The sequence below is a fragment of the Podarcis muralis genome, chromosome 1, assembly GCF_964188315.1.
Source record: "Podarcis muralis chromosome 1, rPodMur119.hap1.1, whole genome shotgun sequence".
NCBI classification, from domain to species: Eukaryota; Metazoa; Chordata; class Lepidosauria; order Squamata; family Lacertidae; genus Podarcis; species Podarcis muralis.
The window spans coordinates 2383563-2401873 of record NC_135655.1 but is presented as its reverse complement, the minus strand read 5'-3'; the positions used below and the strand labels follow the sequence as shown (position 1 = coordinate 2401873).

Sequence of the window (18311 nt, the reverse complement as noted above, 5' to 3'; positions counted from 1 at the left end):
CCCGAGGCGGCGGGGGGGGGGGGGGGGGCTCGTCATGCAATATGTCCTGGTTGCACATTCATAGGAAGTTGCAATTGGCCTTTGGGACCTGAGAGGTGAGGGGGTGAATTGCCTGGAAGTGGCAATTTAAAACTCCTGCTAAGCGACTCTAAACTAGACATTGGGAATCTGGCGTCATTTCATGCTCACCCATCACATTAAGAATTTACCGAAAATTGACATAGTTGTTAAATGTGGCCTCTAAGACCCTTGCTAAATCATCATAACTTTTAGTTTGTATACCGCCTTTCTATCTTACAATATTCAAGGCGGTTTACAAGCTGAAGAAACAAGGAATGTACACCTTATAACAATCTAATGCACTACAAAAATGTGATAATAAAGCATAGCTTTAAAATACGCAATCTACATCAAATAAAGCCACAAGGCCGTTTAAAGAGAAACCCACTATAAATAAATAAATTACAATAAATAAATAAATTACAATAAATAATTTCGAAAGTACAATCAATAAAACAACGGCCAGCCACAGTGGATAAAATAATACAATACAAATTGAGAAGCAGAGACTGGAGGCTGGGGAAGGAGTCCTTGCCTGATGGAGTCTCTTTCAGGCCTTGGAAAGCTGGTACCATTGGATCAACTTCATTAGTTTTGTTAAATCAACCAGAGTTTCCCAAACATGGGTCTACAGCTGTTTTTGGACCACAACTCCCATCATGCCTAGCTAACAGGACCAGTGGTCAGGGATGACGGGAATTGTAGTCCAAAAGCAGCTGGAGACCCAAGTTTGGGGAAGCCTGAATTAAACTGAATAGTTTCAACTGGATTTGAACGTATGCGCAATTAATTGCTACCGTTTTGAATTCCATTGCATTGCCAGCTTCCTTAGTGGGTCATGCAAAGAGCTATTCTGAATAATGTTTTTTATAGGGAAGGGGGGCACTGGGGTGACTTTATGGAAGCAAGAGGCCGGTGGCCCCCCAAAAAGTTGGGGAAGCGCTGATTTACCTGCTTATGATCCACGCGACGGTCACCTCCAGGCTTGACTACTGTAATTCGCTCTACGCGGGGCTGCCCTTGAAGCTGACCCAGAAACTCCAGCGGGTGCAGAATGCTGCAGCGAGGCTCCTCACGGGGTCCCTCCCATGGGAGCATATTCACCCAGTGCTTTTCCAGCTGCACTGGCTCCCAGTGGAGTACAGGGTCAGATTTAAGGTGCTGCTTTTGACCTTTAAAGCCCTTCACGGCCTTGGACCCTCGTACCTTCGGGACCGCCTCTCCCAGTATGCCCCACAGAGGACCTTAAGGTCCACAAATAGCAACACCCTAGAGGTCCCGGGCCCTAAGGAAGTCAGATTAGCCTCAACCAGAGGCAGGGCCTTTTCAACACTGGCCCCGGCCTGTGGAACGCTCTGTCTCATGAGACCAGGGCCCTGCAGGATCTGATTTCTTTCCGCAGGGCCTGTAAGACAGAGCTGTTCCACCTGGCCTTTGGCTTGGAATCAGTTTGATTCCCTCCCCCTCTTTCTTTTTCCTTTCTCCTCCTGTGAAGAGGCTGCATCCTAATGTTTTAATGTTGTATTTTAATCTTTTAAAATTGCATTTTAATCAACTTGTTTTTATTATTGGTTGTTAGCTGCCCTGAGCCCCGTCTTGGCTGGGGAGGGTGGGGTATAAATAAATTATTATTATTGTTGTTGTTGTTGTTGTTGTTGTTGTTGTTGTCTACAGCCTGGGCAGAAGGAGAAGCTCCTTTCCTGGGTTCGGTTGGCTGCTGTCATCCCGCCTCTTGACCTTGCTGTTTCCTCTTTACAGGGTTCTTCATGTACATTGAAGCCTCCAGTCCCAGGAAGGAAGGAGACCGGGCCAGACTGACCAGCCCTCTGTTCAGCATCCCCCCAAAAAACCCCTACGGAGCCACCAACACGGCATACTGCTTCAGCTTCTATTACAACATGTACGGACAACACATAGGTGAGCTGATTCTGCCACTCATGTTAATTTCACTGCTGTCACAAGATTGTGTTGTTGTTTAGTCATTTAGTCATGTCTGACTCTTCGTGACCCCCTGGACCAGAGCACGCCAGGCACTCCTGTCTTCCACTGCCTCCCCCAGTTTGGTCAAACTCATGCTGGTAGCTTCGAGAACACTGTCCCACCATCTCATCCTCTGTCGTCCCCTTCTCCTTGTGCCCTCCATCTTTCCCAACACCAGGGTCTTTTCCAGGAAGTCTTCTCTTCTCGTGAGGTGGCCAAAGTATTGGAGCCTCAGCTTCAGGATCTGTCCTTCCAGTGAGCACTCAGGGCTGATTTCCTTCAGAATGGATAGGTTGGATCTTCTTGCAGTCCATGGGACTCTCAAGAGTCTCCTCCAGCACCATAATTCAAAAGCATCCATTCTTCGGCGATCAGCCTTCTTTAGGGTCCAGCTCTCACTTCCATACATCACTACTGGGAAAACCATAGCTTTAACTATAGGGACCTTTGTTGGCAAGGTGATGTCTCTGCTTTTTAAGATGCTGTCTAGGTTTGTCATTGCTTTTCTCCCAAGAAGCAGGCGTCTTTTAATTTCGTGGCTGCTGTCACCATCTGCAGTGATCATGGAGCCCAAGAAAGTAAAATCTTTCACTGCCTCCATTTCTTCCCCTTCTATTTGCCAGGAGGTGATGGGACCAGTGGCCATGATCTTCGTTTTTTTGATGTTGAGCTTCAGACCATATTTTGCACTCTCCTCTTTCACCCTCATTAAAAGGTTCTTTAATTCCTCCTCACTTTCTGCCATCAAAATTGTGCCATCTGCATATCTGAGGTTGTTGATATTTCTTCCGGCAATCTTAATTCCGGTTTGGGATTCATCCAGTCCAGCCTTTCGCATGATGAATTCTGCATATAAATTAAATAACACATAGGTGAGCTGATTCTGCCACTGGTGTTCATTTCACTGCTGTCACGAGATACGTTTGCCCAGATCTTCCGATTGATGTTGAATGTTCTCTGGGCAGGGAAGATTCCTCTCCTCCTCTCCTCTCCTCCCCTACCTTTGACCTTTATTCTGTCCTTCATCTCCAGCGCCTGGTCTTTGGGGATGAGCTGAGACTGCTTAGCAAACATTGCTACTGGCCTTGCCCTTTTCAACATCTCTTGCTTGACCTCCAGAGAGAATTCAGACGTGGAGAAGTTGGTGGAAGAGAGCTCTGGCTTAGCCAAATGCCCCAGGGAGGTCCATTGTCTCTCACCACGGCCAGCCTTTATTCTTAATGTTCCCAGACATCCCATTACATCTCAGCCGTTAGATCATAGGATCACAGTAGCGTAGAATTGAAAGGGAGTTGTGCAGATTTATTTTATGTTATTTTATTTATATAAAAAAATCTGTACTGCTGTATCATTAAATAGATGTGTATATATCAAAGCTGTTTACAACAAAAGTACAATAAAAACCATATGAAGAGTTAAAATCTGGCATCAATCAACTACTGAGTGAATGTCGTATTCATAACTACCTGGCAAAATATAAAGGTTTTCAGCAGACATTTAAAAGCTGGCACAGAAGGCACAGTGGCAGGGAGTTCCACAGGACTGGACTAGTTTCTTATCGCTACCAAGTGATCCTCTCCAGCTCAGGGAATGACCAACAAAACTCGTGCAGATGATCTCAAAGATGGAGTTGGGATTGAAGGGTTCAGGCGATCCCTGAGACTCCAGACATAAATTGTTCAGGGCTTTGGGAATTAATCCAAGGACTTTGAACCCAGCTCCGTACCGGATGTGCAACTGGTGCAGCTGTTTTAACCACGGTCTGCTGTGTTCATCAGCAACCCATCAACATTCTGCACCAGCTGGAGTCTCCAAACCAGACCCAGCCTCTGGCCCTGCTGGGCACAAGCAGCAGGTAGCCTTCAGAAGGTCACCCAGATACGAATATGGCCCTCGGCCCTGAAAAGGACTCCCTGCGCCTCTTTCTGGGACATGAAGCCGCAGGTCTGGCTGTGGATTCCTTCCGCCAGTGGCCACATCGCAAGTCTTGGCCGACTGACTGCCTCCGTCTTTCATCACTGCCTGGGATTATTCGCCGTCGAAAATCTTCCAGCCGGAATCTGTTCCAAGGGATTTGGGAGACTGCTAAATTAGGGTAATGGATCTGGAAGAGGCCAGCGAGTTTGCCGAGATGAATTGACATCTGCTGTACAAAAGGTTCCCCCCTGAGTCTGGGGAAAAGGCTGGGAGCCTGAGCATCTCAAGCGCCATTTGTCCGAGCGCCCCAGCGTCTTAAAACCTTCTTAAGCTCTTTGCGGAGATCAAACGAGGCTGGCTGGCAACATCCATATGCATGAAAGCTCTGCTCCTTATTAGAAGTGGGAATGAAAGGCCTCGCCGGGCAGACACGAGTTTGGGGGATCAGCTCCTTTCAAACTTCTCTGGGGTTACTCTTCCGCAAAGTCACCAAGTCCGTTGGAACGAGCTTCTGAGGTGCCCTCGGAGGTTTGAGGTCCGAATAGGGCAGGTGCCGCTCTGGGCCTTTGCAAGGACACATTCCCTTGGAAAAGAAAAATAATATATTGTTATAATATATATCTGTTCATATTTAATACTCACGTACACATAAATATATATTTCAGTTTCTAATCTCGCCATCTCCCTAAAGTTCAGGGTGTGTAAACATGCATTTTAATAATAGTAATACTACTAATAATAATTTTAATAATAATAATAATAACAACAACTAGTAGTAGTACTCCATTAAACTAACACAGTGAAAATGCTCCATTAAAATATAAAATGTGATGAGCAGAATTATAATACAGTGGTACCTCGGGTTACATACTCTTCAGGTTACATATGCTTCAGGTTACAGACTCCGCTAATCCAGAAATATTATCCTTTACCTTTACCTTTACTGGTTGGCCACTGTGAGAACAAAATGCTGGACTAGATGGGCCCCCTTTGGTCTGATCCAGCAGATTCTTCTTAAAGGTAAACACAAAGTGACCCCTGACCATTATGTCCAGTCGTGGCCAACTCTGGGGTTGCAGTGCTCATCTCGCTTTACTGGCCAAGGGAGCCGATGTTTGTCCGCAGATAGTTTTTCTGGGTCATGTGGCCAGCATGACTAAGCCACTTCTGGCAAACCAGAGCAGCGCACGGAAATGCCGTTTACCTTCCCGCCGGAGCGGTACCTATTTATCTACTTGCACTTTGATGTGCTTTCGAACTGCTAGGTTGGCAGGAGCTGGGACCGAGCAACGGGTATCTTCAAATCACTGCTGATGCATTTGCGAAGCTAAGCAGGGTCTGGTGTGGTTTCAGATTGGATGAGGAGAACTGTGTGTTGAGATTCCTGCATTGCATAGGGTTGGACTAGATGCCTCTGGGCTGGGGGTCCCTTCTGTGATTCTGCAAGTCTGTGATTCAAGAGCTCTGGCTCAGTGGCCCATTTCAGGTTACTTTTGCGGCATCCCATCACCCCACATCTCACAACCTCCTAACATTTGCCTTCTGCTGTGTGTGTTTGCTCCCCCCCCCCAAAGGAACGTTGAATGTCTACCTGCGGTTAAAGAACCAGGCTTCCATAGAAAACCCCTTCTGGTCATCGAGCGGCAACAAAGGGCAGCATTGGTCTCAGGCCCGAGTGAATATACACCCAAACACTTCATTTCAGGTAAGATGGTTGTCTTAGAGAAGGAGGAAAGGAGGGTCAGGGGGCCGTAGTCTCACATTCAACCCCCGTTTTCTTGGTTTCCTCCTTTGTAAAAACTGACCTGTCATGCACAAAGCACAAGCAACCTGCCTAAGGCATAGCTGTCAACAGTCCCTTATTTGGCGGGAAAGTCCCTTATTCCAGCGCCGTTTGCCGCTGCTGTCCCGGATTGTTGATACCCCGTAAATTTCCCGGGTTTCAAAGGAAGCAGCTCCTCTCCCTCCCTCCCTGCCGGCCAGGGAGGAGGGAGGCTCCAACTGTGTTGCTTGGCTGCGTTGCTCACCCAATAAGGAGTCTAAGAACGACTGGGGGGTGGAGCTTGCATGCCTTGTGCCGATCAAATCGCCTTTGCTCAGCGCTTCCCAGCGGAGAGGTGACGGTGGTTTTCCTTGCTGCATCCCCTTTGCCGGGTTGCTGCGCTGTGGAAACCACCGCTTGAGGCTTCATTTGGCTGCTGGCTGGGCTTTCTGCCTTTGGCTCGGAGGGGCTCAGAAGTCGAACATACCTGTGCCTGGAAAATCCCTTATTTTGGCTGCTGATCCCTTATTTTCGAGGCTGCTGGTCCCTTATTTTCAAATCTGTAAGTTGACAGCTATGGCCTAAGGTTTGCACAATTCCACTCAATCCCAACAAAAATTATATGAAATGCAATAAAAACCATCACAATTATACTGCAAAGAGAAACATAGCAGCAGTTCATAGCAGCAATGAGGTTCCTCTATCTTATTTTATTTTTTAAATCTGTTATGCATGAATGTGCACTCATGGGAGCAAGCACACTGCCAGCAAAAAGCTTATAAATTGCTTTCGGTGTTTTGAAGTTTTGGGGGGTTTTGGGGGCAGGATCCAAAACAGGGTGGAACAAAAGAGAAAAATCTCCAGGCAGGAATTGTCACTCATAACTGCACTGAGCTTTGGATGTCTCATAATGCAAGTGCTAGTCCAGGGGTCAGCCAAGTCACCGTGCCTCGGGCCGGTGTCTCCAGCGCTGATCATGCGGTGGACCGGAGGGCGGGGGAGCGCGTGCCCGTACGCATGCGCACACGCTATTTCCGGTGCACTTCCGGGTCAGAGGAGGACCGGAAATCGCTTGTACGAATGTGCACAGGCCTCCTTGGACCCAGATGTGACCGGAAATAATGCTTGCACATGCATACAATGCTTGCACATGCGCACAAGCTATTTCCGGTGCTCCTCCGACCCGGAAGTGGGCAGCCGCACAGCGCAATGCTGGTAAGAGCGGACAGCGGGTGGCGGGGGTCACCGCGGGCTGGATAAACGAGTCCCTCGGGCCTTATCCGGCCCGCGGGCCTTAGTTTGGGGACCCCTGTGCTAGAGACACGGGATCCCACTGAGATTCTGCAAGTGTTTCAGTTCTTTCCTCCAACTTAACAAACTGAAGCTCCAACCTGATTATCGCCAAAAGCAACCAGTGAGATTATTGACTTGAATGTAATCCGCCCTGAGAACCTTGGACTAAAGGTTCTGTAGAATCATAGGACTGAGGAGTTGGAAGGGTCCCCAGGGTCATCTAGTCCAACCCCCTGCAATGCAGGAATCTCAGCTCAAGCAACCCTGACAGATGGCCATCATATTAGTAAATCCCCATAGCCGTCTGCTACAAGCCTACCCACTTGCCAGGGAGCTCTGAATACAGATTGCTGGGAATAAAGCATGGAGGAGGGATCTCGCACTCAGGTCCTTCTGGCAGGCTTCCCATGGACACCTGCTTGGTCCCTGTGAGAGCAGGCTGCAGACTAGATGGGCTCCCTTTGGCCCAATCCTTCTTCAGGGCCCTCCTTATATTCTCCTGAGTTAGTTGCTTCACCATTGGAGGGGCTTCCTTCTGAGTAGTGGGGTTGCACTGTCTGTGTCTAAATAGCCACCCAAGTCAGAAGGACATTCCTGGGTGCTGAAGCTCAAATTTGGAATGACACGTCTTCCTTTGGGACAGTCATGGGCACAGGAGACTCAGGCTCCTGGTCTTAGATGTAACGTCCAAAGATGGATGAAATTCAGAGTCTTCTGAACTGGCAGATGGTGATTGAGGTCCAACATTCACAGTCGTCCAGTAGTTCCATTATTATAATGTGTTACTCATCTCTTCGTTTGGCTTGCTGATCAAAGCATTTTAAATTTTTTTTGCATATGATGACATTGCTGATTGAGCGTCAATATTGGACTTTATATTGCCAGGCAAAGCATTCTCTCCCCTCTTGCATATGCATCTGAAAAGGTCTGAAGGTCTGGAGCATCTGCAGATGATTGGCAGATGCTTCCTGAAATGGGTCAGGTGGCTGAATAGATCCGTTCTGGTTTCTTGCTCTTGGCTGATGAACAAAATTGATCCTTTTGTGTTAATGCACCTGCAGCCAGAGCTACGAGGCTGGATTTCACACGTTGCAGAGGAAATGAAGATTTGGCTGCTTTTGAGGGGCATCCCATGAAATTCAAGTTGTCCCTGTGGCGCACTCACAAACATGTTGCCTTTTCATAGGTACCTCAAACTCAGTGGGGCTTGCATCTCAGTAGCCATGGTTAGAACTGAATTGCAACTAGGGATATACAGTAATACAGCACTGATTTCCATTCTGAGACATATTTGCTGCGTGGCGCTCTGTTTCCGCTCTGCTGCGATTCGGCTTCTGACAAAACCTGCTCTTTTCCACCTTGCTCTCTCGCCTGTCGCCTTATTTCCCATGATTAATTATGCCATCAGTTGTGCAACTATTAGGCTGGTCCACCCCATTCATTTCAATGCAAAGGAAACACAATGCAAATTGCAGAGGGGAGAGGCAATAATCAATTGTGTGTCATTTGCAGAATGAAAACCACAATGAATACTGATAGGGGGACATTCAGACCAAGAGGGAAACTGCTTACAAGTATAGAGAGGGTGGGGAGATAGTGAATGTGAGTCCCATGGGGTTCTAGTCTATGCAGTGTACCCCAAGAACTTTGCCATTCCCAAGATAACCCCCCCACACTGAAAAACCCCCAACCCTGGATGCATCTGTGATGTAAATAGCTTTTGCACAACTCATTGCTAACTCCAATGCCCTGTCCTTCTTACTTTCCCCATGAACAGGACTAGCGAGAGTCTGTTTCAGTGGAATCATTCAACTTGTCCATTCACTCCTGGAGTTTCCTGCCTCCCTGGTTCCCCTGCCCCTCCTTTTCTTATTTTACAGCATAAAACAAATTTAGGGCCGTGAAAACGCTGAACAAATAAAGCCGAATAAATGTCAGCACAGCTGGAACTTTAAATTACTTTCTTTCTTTTTTTGCAGCTCCTGGGCCAACCAAACTTTATTTTGCATTTCAGAGCCTAAATGGGAAGGGATGTAAACCTCCCAGTTAATTTTAAGTAGAGTGAATCAGAGTGAATCTCTGTCTGCAGTAAATGCTGTTGCTCCAGCACAGAAATTAAAGCTTTTTATAGGTTAATTCGCACACTGAAGTGCATCCAAGATTTATTTTATGCTTTCCAGGCCCACATATCATCGGCGAAGCATTTCTCATCTGAAGAGGGGATTATGAATGCTTTGCAGCAATCCCTGATTCTAAATGACCAGCTAAGGCAGGGATAAATTATAGCAAGAGCATTTCCTAGTATAAACTAGAATTTAACATTACTGGAGTGCTGTTTTGTATAGATGAAAAGAGTGCCAGTCCTTGCCCAAAGGACCTTCTGAGATCTCACTGCAGTCTCGCAGTCTGATAGTCTGATATAGCCCTTTTCTGAACCACCATAAGATATGCATTAACCACAAAGAATATAGAATCGTAGAGTTGGAATGATCCCCTGAGGGACATCTAGTACAACCACCACACTGCAGGAATCACAGCTAAAGAATCTCTGACAGATAGCCACCCAACCTCTGCTGAAAAACCTCCAAGGAAAGAGAGTCTACCACTTTCCCAGGTGTTCCATCCCATGGCAAGCAGCTCTTGCCATCAGAAAGTTTCCCCTAATGTTTAGTTGGAATCTCCTTTTTCTATCATTTGAATGCATCGATTCAGGTCCTCCCCTCTGGAGCACGAGAAAACAAGGTTTCTCCACCTGTGCTGGTCCCAGGGGGGGAAAGGTACTATTACCGTAGCTCAAGTTCAGTCCAGAGTCTCTAGCAGGGTAGACGATCACTAGATGAGACGCGAGGTCCAAGACAGGGAGCCGGGCGGGGTAACAGGAACGCTGGTAGGGCAGAAGCAGGAAGCCAGGCGGGGAACAGGAACACTGGTAGGGCAGAAGCAGGAGTCCAGGCGAGGAACAGGAACACTGGTAGGGCAGAAGCAGGAGTCCAGGCGAGGAACAGGAACACCGGATAGTCAGGAACAGGAAGCCGGGCGAGGAACAGGCACACTGGGAGTGCAGATCAAGGACTGGGTAAAGCAGGTACTCCACAACGACATTGCTCCCGCAACATGGGACCGGGCTGCCTGACCTTTATCTTCTTCTAAGGCCGGGGGCGGTCCCGGCCCCAGAAGCCCCGCCTCTCTTGGCCTTAAGGCGAGCACTCCTCCTGGGAGACACCAGTTCCCTTCGCCTCTCTGCCCTAAGCCTCTGCAGTTCAGGAAAGGCCAAAGGGTTACTGGGCCCCGGGGGAGGCTCACCTGTAGACACTGAGTCCTCCAGCACCTCTGGGGCCAGAATGGTTTCACCTGGTGCCTGCTCTTGAGGATCTGGCACAGGTGCAGCCTCCTCAGCATCTAGGCCTTGCCCCAGTTCAGCCGGCCCTGGAGGCGGGGACTCCTGTGCCGGCTGGGATTCCTCCGGTTCACTCTCAGACTCGGAATCCCAGGCCATCACACCACCTTTCATGTAACAGCCCTGAGATATTTGAAGATGGCTCTCATTGAACTCCACCTATCCACAATTCAAGCTATTGGGCCAGATGACATGAGGGGTGCACATAGGGAGAAGGAAGATCACCCATCCAGGTGATGGAGGAATAGGACACACAGAAGCAGGACTGTCAGGACCCATGCTGTGTCCCTGGAGCTGCAAAATTGATTCCTTGCCCTTATCTCAGACACTGATTCGGAGCCAGAGGAGCAGAGACAGCAGTTGCCTCATGGTTTCAGTTGTCTCTATACTAATGCACAGAGTATGGGAAACAAGCAAGACGAATCCAAGCTTTTAATTCAGATGGCAAATATGACCTGGTAGGCATTACTGAAACCTGGTGGGATAAAACTCATGACTGAAATGTAAGAAACCGAGGGGTATAACCTGTTCAAAAGGAATAAACCAAACAGGAAGGGGGGAGGAGTAGCATTGCATGTAAAGGATGTGTACACTTATGAAGAAATCCATGACCTGGAGCATGGAAGGCAAGTTGAGAGTATATGGGAGAAACCTGTAGGTGTGGGAAACAACTGTTTACTTACTGTGGGGGGTCTGTTATTGAGCTCCAAGCCAGTCTGAAGACTTGGAGGCTGCCTTCTTTTCTTCTCCTTCTTTTAATTGATTTTTTAGTATACATCACAATTGATAATTGTAGGACATCATATTGCTGTTGCTCCTGCTGCACTGATCATCTTTTTCAGGTGCATCTCATGTGATCTCATTGCAGGTTGTTTTTGAAGGGATCCGTGGCAAGGGCATCGAAGGCGACATCGCCATCGACGACATCTCGATTGTGGAAGGCGAATGCACAAAAGAGGACTATGTGAACAATCGTAAGTGCCTCTTTGACCCCCCCCCCTCGTCCTCGCAGCAGCGTCCCAGCCACAATCTGCTCCCAGGCCCCAGTGTAAATGTAATCATCTAAGTTCTTTTCGTTCTCTCTTTCTTTTATTCAACTTATACACCACCCTATACAGTGGTATCTCGGGTTACATATGCTTCAGGTTACAGACTCCGCTAACCCAGAAATATTACCTCAGGTTAAGAACAGAAATCGCGTGGCGGCAGCGGGAGGCCCCATTAGCTAAAGTGGTGCTTCAGGTTAAGAACAGTTTCAGGTTAGGTACGGACCTCCGGAACCAATTAAGTACTTAACCTCAGGTACCACTGTACCTGGAGGTCTCAGGGCGGTTCACAACAGGACGACAACATGTAAAATCAAACCAAAAGCAATAACCCAATAAACACCCTTCCAAAAAAAGTGCCACATTCTAAAAGGGTGTTGGATGTCAATAAGATCAGCCAAAGGCCTGGTTAAAACGCAATGTTTTTGCCTGCCGCCTAAAGCTGTATAATGAAGGCGCCAGGTGAACTTCCCTGGGGAGAGCGTTCCGCAGACGGGGAGCCACTGCAGAGAAGGCCCTGTTCTCGTGCTGCCACCCTCCGGACCTCTCTAGGAGGAGGCAAACGAAGGAGGGCCTCAGGAGATGATCTCAGGGTCTGGGTGGGTTCATATGGGAAGAGGCGGTTCTTGAGGTATTACGGTCCTGAGCTGTTTAAGGCTTTATAGGTCAAAACCAGCACTTTGAATTGGGCCCAGAAACTAATCAGTAGCCAGTTTAAGTTTGAACCCTTAAGCATAACTACAGGATCCCCTTTCTAGACTACATCCTTGGGAATGAACAGGAGGATCTGGAAAATATTGTAAAACGACAAGAGCAACGATCCTGAAAATAAACATGGCAACAATTTGACGTTTCACAAAAAAAAGGAAAATATATGAGCTGTAATAAATGAGTAGAAACTGCAATTAATAAATGCTTTTATCTGGGATGGGAAGAAAAAACGGGCTTAGAGGGAGGCGCAATAAATAAGCCATGTTCAACGGGAGGGCTTGTTGCGTATTCTAAATATAAGCCACTACAAAGGAACAGGTAAATTCAGTGGCATAGCGGGGGAGGCATGGGGGCCGTGGTCCCAGGCACACAATCGGGGTGGGCACCCCTTGTGCCCTGCTGGCATTGGGGGCTGGAGAGCACGGAGGGTGAAGATCCCCCTCTGTGTGTCCTGCCCCCACCTGGCACGCCCAGCCGCATTCCCCCCTTCCCAAGGTAAATCAATACCCAAGGACAGAGAAAGGCTGTGCCACCCACTCTCCTGGACTGGGGTGTGTGAGGGCGCCCCTGTGCCGGTGCTGCAGCGGACTCCCTCCATGACGCGCCCCCTTTGGGGACTTGCCCCTTGCACCCGATCCAGGCCCTATTTAGATGCACTCTGCCACTGTATGAATTGCAATGGGTTACAGGGTTCCTGCAGGGGGCTGGTCCACTGTCCCTCGGACCTTGTGGGGGGGCAGACTATAATTTTGGGGATCCCCCCGACTCTCCCCCCCCCCTTCTCCACAGCACCGGACGAGCCCCGGCGGCTGCTTACCTGGGCCTTGCAAGCAGTAGGGGCTGGCGGTGGCGGCGGCAGAGGGACGATGAGCAGCGCGAAAGGGCTGGCTCTGGAGAGGGGCTGCTCAAAATGGCACTCAGCCAGCTCAGCCCGGCCCCCTTCCTCCTCTAGGCAGGGCAAGGAGAAGCTAGGAGGAGGGAGGGAGGAGGCAGCACTGCGATGCATGTGAGGGAGAGAAATGGCACAGCCCGAACGAACAGAATCCCTATGCCGATCCACACAGCGATTCCCAGACCGTCCGTGGGCTGGATCCAGAAGGCAATTGGGCCAGATCCAGCCCCTGGGCCTTAGTTTGCCAACCCATGGGTTACGCCTTAGTTTGCAGAAGATCCATGTTTGTTTGTTTGTTTGTTTGTTTGTTTGTTTGTTTCTGCCCTTCACCCTAAAGTCTCTGAGCAGGTTAAAGCGCTATAATTCAGCAGAGCATCAGAACATTAAAACGCTACGGCAGATTGCTCCTATTTCTTCGGTTTGCTCTCCCATGCGCATCTCCTCGTATTACGGCATGAAATGTGTAAGAGGCTTAATGTCTCCTGACTGCTTCCTTTGGAACAGAAGACTTGCAAACGGGGAAGCAGCCCCTTAATCGCAATTTAAGTGGCTAACCGCTCTGTCCCTTTAGCCGGGGACGCTGCTTGTTTGTCATTAACCCCACGTGGCATTCAGGCCAACACTGAACTGAAGCGGTGGGTTGCTCATGAGGGTGAACTAGCCAGAAAGGAGGAGAAAAATATAGTTCTAGTTAATGGCATTATGGAACAAGATGCACAACTGGAAAAATAGAATTGTTGGAAGGGACTGCGAGGGTCATGTAGTCCAAGCCCCTCAGGGCTGTCTTTAGCATATGCGGCACCGGGGCGCAAAAAACTGCCCAGCACCCCCAATTTGTGGGGGCAGCTCAGAGTTGTTGAACTTTTCGGGGGTCACGCAACTCTCTCCCATGCTGCTGCAAGAGGAGAGCAACCCCCCAGAGGCTTGGGAGGGAAGCTGCGCACCTCGTGTGAGCAGCATGTGTGCGTTGGGTGGGCCTCTCTACCGCCCGCCTATCCCAGGCACTCAGAAGGGCAGAGACCAGTGGCGTAGTGTGGGGGGTGCAGGGGGGGCCGGCCGCACCGGGCACAACATCTGGGAGTTAGGGTTAGGGGGCGCAAATCCACAGGTTAGGGGGCGCAAATCCACGGGTTAGGGGGTGCAAATTACTTGCCTTGCCCCGGGTGCTGACAACCCATGCTACACCACTGGTAGAGACGGCCAGCTGCCTCAGCGCCCACAGCAGAAACGCCTGCGGCGCTCCGATGGGCTCCGCTCCACTCGGCAGCGGCTGTTGGCTGGCCTGGCTCTTCAATCCCCGGACTCCAAATCTTGGCCCTGGACTCTTGGCCTGGTGTCCCTGAGAGTCCAGCGCTTGGGTGCCCCGCACCCCTAGCACCTATGGGTAAGTCGGCCCTGAGCCCCTGTTAGCAACTGAACCTCCAGTTCATACCATTGAAAGGGGAGGAGGATAATGAATTTATTGAGCAAATTCTGCCCTGAAAGACTATACTTCTAGCAGTGATGGAAGGACAGTTTCATAGGAAAACGTGCTTTCTAGGAGGAATGCATCTGAAATCTGGTCAGATTTTTGGGAGGGCAAAAAACTGTCGAACTGGAAACAGGAAAGGGAGAACTCTGTCCGTCCGCTGAATCCTCAGAGGCCTGCCTAACTCCAACGTTTGCTAACTCTCTTTCCCCTTCTCTCTTCAGATATACCTTCGGGCACAGTCAGGACTCTGCCACATATACGGATTTTCCCCGTTTTCCTTCTCATGTCTGTCTTAAGTCATCAGAGGTGACCTTATTCCGGCAGAGGCTACAGCAGACGAGGTGGGCATGAGGAAACGAGAACATTTTAAAAAAGAAACAAAAACTACCAAAGATTCGTCCACTGACTGACTCAAAAATGATTTTTTAAAAAATAAAAAAGAAGACGATGAAGAAGAAGAATCAAACATTAAAAAAAATATAAATATATATTAAAAAAGGGAGCCTTGGGAGTTTATAAAAGACAAAAGAGATGGAGCGACAAAGGGGCTGCGGACGCCACAGTTTTCCACGTGGAAGTGAAGGAGAGAGACCTTCAGGTGCTTTTTGTGGTTAATTAGAGACGAACAAACGAAACCAGAGAGAGAAAGAGAGAGACACACACACATACACACATATACACAGCATTCATTGGAAGAACTCTGTCAAAGAGCTATAGAATTCCTTGTTCAAAGCACAAAGTCATGGCTTGTTTTGTTTCAAATGAATAGCTCGCTTGTTGCCATGGAGGCCCTAATGACTTGCCAACGGAGAGATTTCGTGAAAGAGAGAGAGCGTGAAAGAAGGGGGAACGGAGGAGAGAGCCCACTCCCTACACCTCACTGCGAAACAGGGTAGAAGATGAGCCTGCATTTCTGTTCTTCCCCCTTCCACACGAGGTTTTTCCCCCGCATCGAGTCCCACGCCGCCCTTTCAGGCCCCCTTTCCTCGCCGCTGCCCTCGGGAAGGAGGACCCAGCGGCACCCGAGCTCTTCTTGAAGACATTCTCGTTTCAGTTCCCCATGGCAAGGCTAGATCCACGGTATGCGGCCTCCTCGCTTTGCATGCATCGACGTAACTCCGGGAACGTTCGGACGTTCGGTGGTGACACGGGTCTGTCCAAAGTTGGCTTGCGGCCACTCGGACGCCATGCCCGGACGCCATCTTCCCTTGCCCCCAGGCCCTCGCACCCTCCGAGACCCCTTTTCTCCTGCTCCTCCTCCTCCTCGCTCTGCCCCCTCCCCTCCCAAGCCCGGCCGGAGTCATCCGTTTGAACCAAGTGACGAAACCAAACTACCATCTTTTTTTCTAAAACGCCATGGAAACCAAGTGCCTTCAACAATAACAAGCCTGAGAAGAAGAAAAACGAAACGTGGGGTGGGTGGGGAAACGGAATCACGGAGGGGAGAAGCTTGCAGGTTGGGGGGACGTTTGCAAAAACAAAAAAAACCACTTCTCTTTTTTTCCCTAAAGAGCAAAAAAAAAATAAAAAGTCAATCAATAAAAAGTCCATCGTAAACGCCGAAGAGGAATGGTAAAGAGCAAAAGCAGCGAGCTGCTTCTGGAGATGGATTGACTTGGAAGCCCCTTGCGGGCAGAGACCTTCCCGACAGCCATGGCCTTTCTACGTAGCGCCCGTGAGAAATTGCTGCCCGTTTGATCCTGGGGGAAACGGGGGCAGCCTTTGCTTTTGAGAGTACCATGTGAGGTTGGCTGGAGGAGTTGTAAAAGAAGGTGGTTCACACACACACACACAAACACACACACAGAGACACAAACACGGAGTTTTTCTTACTCCAACCTCTGCGCAAAACCAGATTGGTCCTTACTTTTAGTGAGCTGAGGAAGCAGGGGGAGGTCAGCGGGGCGAGGGGAAGCAAACAGACTCTTTGCGGCAAAATGCAGGCCAGCCGACCTGGTTTCATGTCAAAAACACGGAGAAGAGAAGTCCTCTGCCCTTTCATCAGACTCTTGTGCAAAATTGTGAAATATTATTTTATTATTTTAGCAAAATTTTAAGAAAAAAATACAGGAAAAAAAACCAACGACAGCAAATCACTTTTACAAAAAAATAATAATAAAAGAACAAAAATAAAACCTGTACAAATTATTTCCAGTTACCTGGCTCCATCCCATACCTATAATCAGCCAATTTTTCCAATACACTGTAAATTTCCCCTTCTATACAAGTCGGTAATGGGGAAAAAAATTGAAGACCTTTTTTCCTTAAATTATCTCAGCTTTTGACTTCATTAAAAAGAAAAAGAGTTTTGCCTAAGCAAGAGTTATTATAATTATTACGAATATTCTCCATTCTTTCAGAACCCTGGGGATGGAAGGGGGAGGGGGGAATCGTGTATGCAAATAATTCGGATATTAAAAGGAAGAAAATAAAAGTTCAATATTTGAAAACAGTAATATTTCAAAAAAAAAAGCACAAAGAGACACAGGTAAACAATGAGGAGGCTTGATTTTATATTTTAAAAAACAATCTGTAGAAAAAAAAGTTTGTGCCGATGATTCAGTCATTCAACTGAAAGAGATAATTTTACAACTATGTTCAATAAAGCTTATTTCCAGGTAAGGTATTGGTAAGTGGTGATTATGTTTGTTGAACACTCCAGCCACCCAGAGGTCCCCAGCTTCAGGAATAATAATAATAATAATAATAATAATAATAATAATGCTGGCGAATGTTTTACACAAAGTGTGGGTGGCTGGACGATGATGGTGGTGATGATGATGATGAGAATAACATTGCGTGCCACAAAACTAGGATGTTGTCTTGCTAGCTTGGTGGCTGCCTAGCAACTAGAATTATAACAATTATCAGAAAAACACTATAATGATGTGGCTGGCTGATATAATAAAAAAAGTGCTGGACTGCGTGCAATGTACTCACAGCACACATGCACACACACAACACAACACAGTTCTAATAAGAGAACTGATAGTAAGTTGCAGGAAACTAAATTCAGCTGTAATTAAACCTTACCTAGGAACTAGAAGCAAAAGTGGTGGAGGAGAGGCTGAGACCAAGACAGCAAACTAAAAAGAAAAGAATGGGAATTGAATGGGATATATGGGGACAGGATTCAAAAGAAACACAAGCGGAGCAATTGCCAGCCAATTCCACCAAACGTTTTCTGAATCAGAACATCAAATAAAGTCTAGCTCCGCCCCCATTTGCTGTGATTGGAGAGTGTTGAGTGAGGTCATAGCATTCTAGGCTAATCTTGCATCCCTCATTAGGCAAAGTCTAGCTCTGCCCCAATTGCTGTGATTGGAGAGCGTTGAGTGAGGTCATAGCATTCTAGGCTAATCTTGCATCCCTCATTAGGCAAAGTCTAGCTCCGCCCCCAATTGCTGTGATTGGACAGCGTTGAGTGAGGTCATAGCATTCTAGGCTAATCTTGCATCCCTCATTAGGCAAAGTCTAGGTCTGCCCCAATTGCTGTGATTGGACAGCGTTGAGTGAGGTCATAGCATTCTAGGCTAATCTTGCATCCCTCATTAGGCAAAGTCTAGCTCCGCCCCCAATTGCTGTGATTGGAGAGGGTTGAGTGAGGTCATAGCATTCTAGGCTAATCTTGCATCCCTCATTAGGCAAAGTCTAGGTCTGCCCCAATTGCTGTGATTGGACAGCGTTGAGTGAGGTCATAGCATTCTAGGCTAATCTTGCATCCCTCATTAGGCAAAGTCTAGCTCTGCCCCAATTGCTGTGATTGGAGAGCGTTGAGTGAG

General features: G+C 48.2%; 2 protein-coding genes across 3 annotated transcripts in view; both read left to right on the top strand.

Moving 5' to 3' along the window:
- MDGA2 (MAM domain containing glycosylphosphatidylinositol anchor 2) overlaps window positions 1-17151 on the top strand; it is a 402177-nt gene extending 385026 nt beyond the window's left edge. For both annotated transcript variants that reach the window (XM_077925178.1, XM_028717480.2), the window contains exons 14-17: window positions 1819-1977; window positions 5532-5662; window positions 11278-11383; window positions 14751-17151. In XM_077925178.1, coding sequence (XP_077781304.1) covers window positions 1819-1977; window positions 5532-5662; window positions 11278-11383; window positions 14751-14839 — 485 coding nt within the window. In that variant the 3' untranslated portion in view covers window positions 14840-17151. The remainder of the gene's footprint in view (window positions 1-1818; window positions 1978-5531; window positions 5663-11277; window positions 11384-14750) is intronic.
- The window catches only part of MIS18BP1 (MIS18 binding protein 1), a 641434-nt gene that overhangs the window by 254900 nt on the left and 368223 nt on the right, over window positions 1-18311 (top strand). The gene's annotated exons all lie outside the window — the stretch shown is intronic.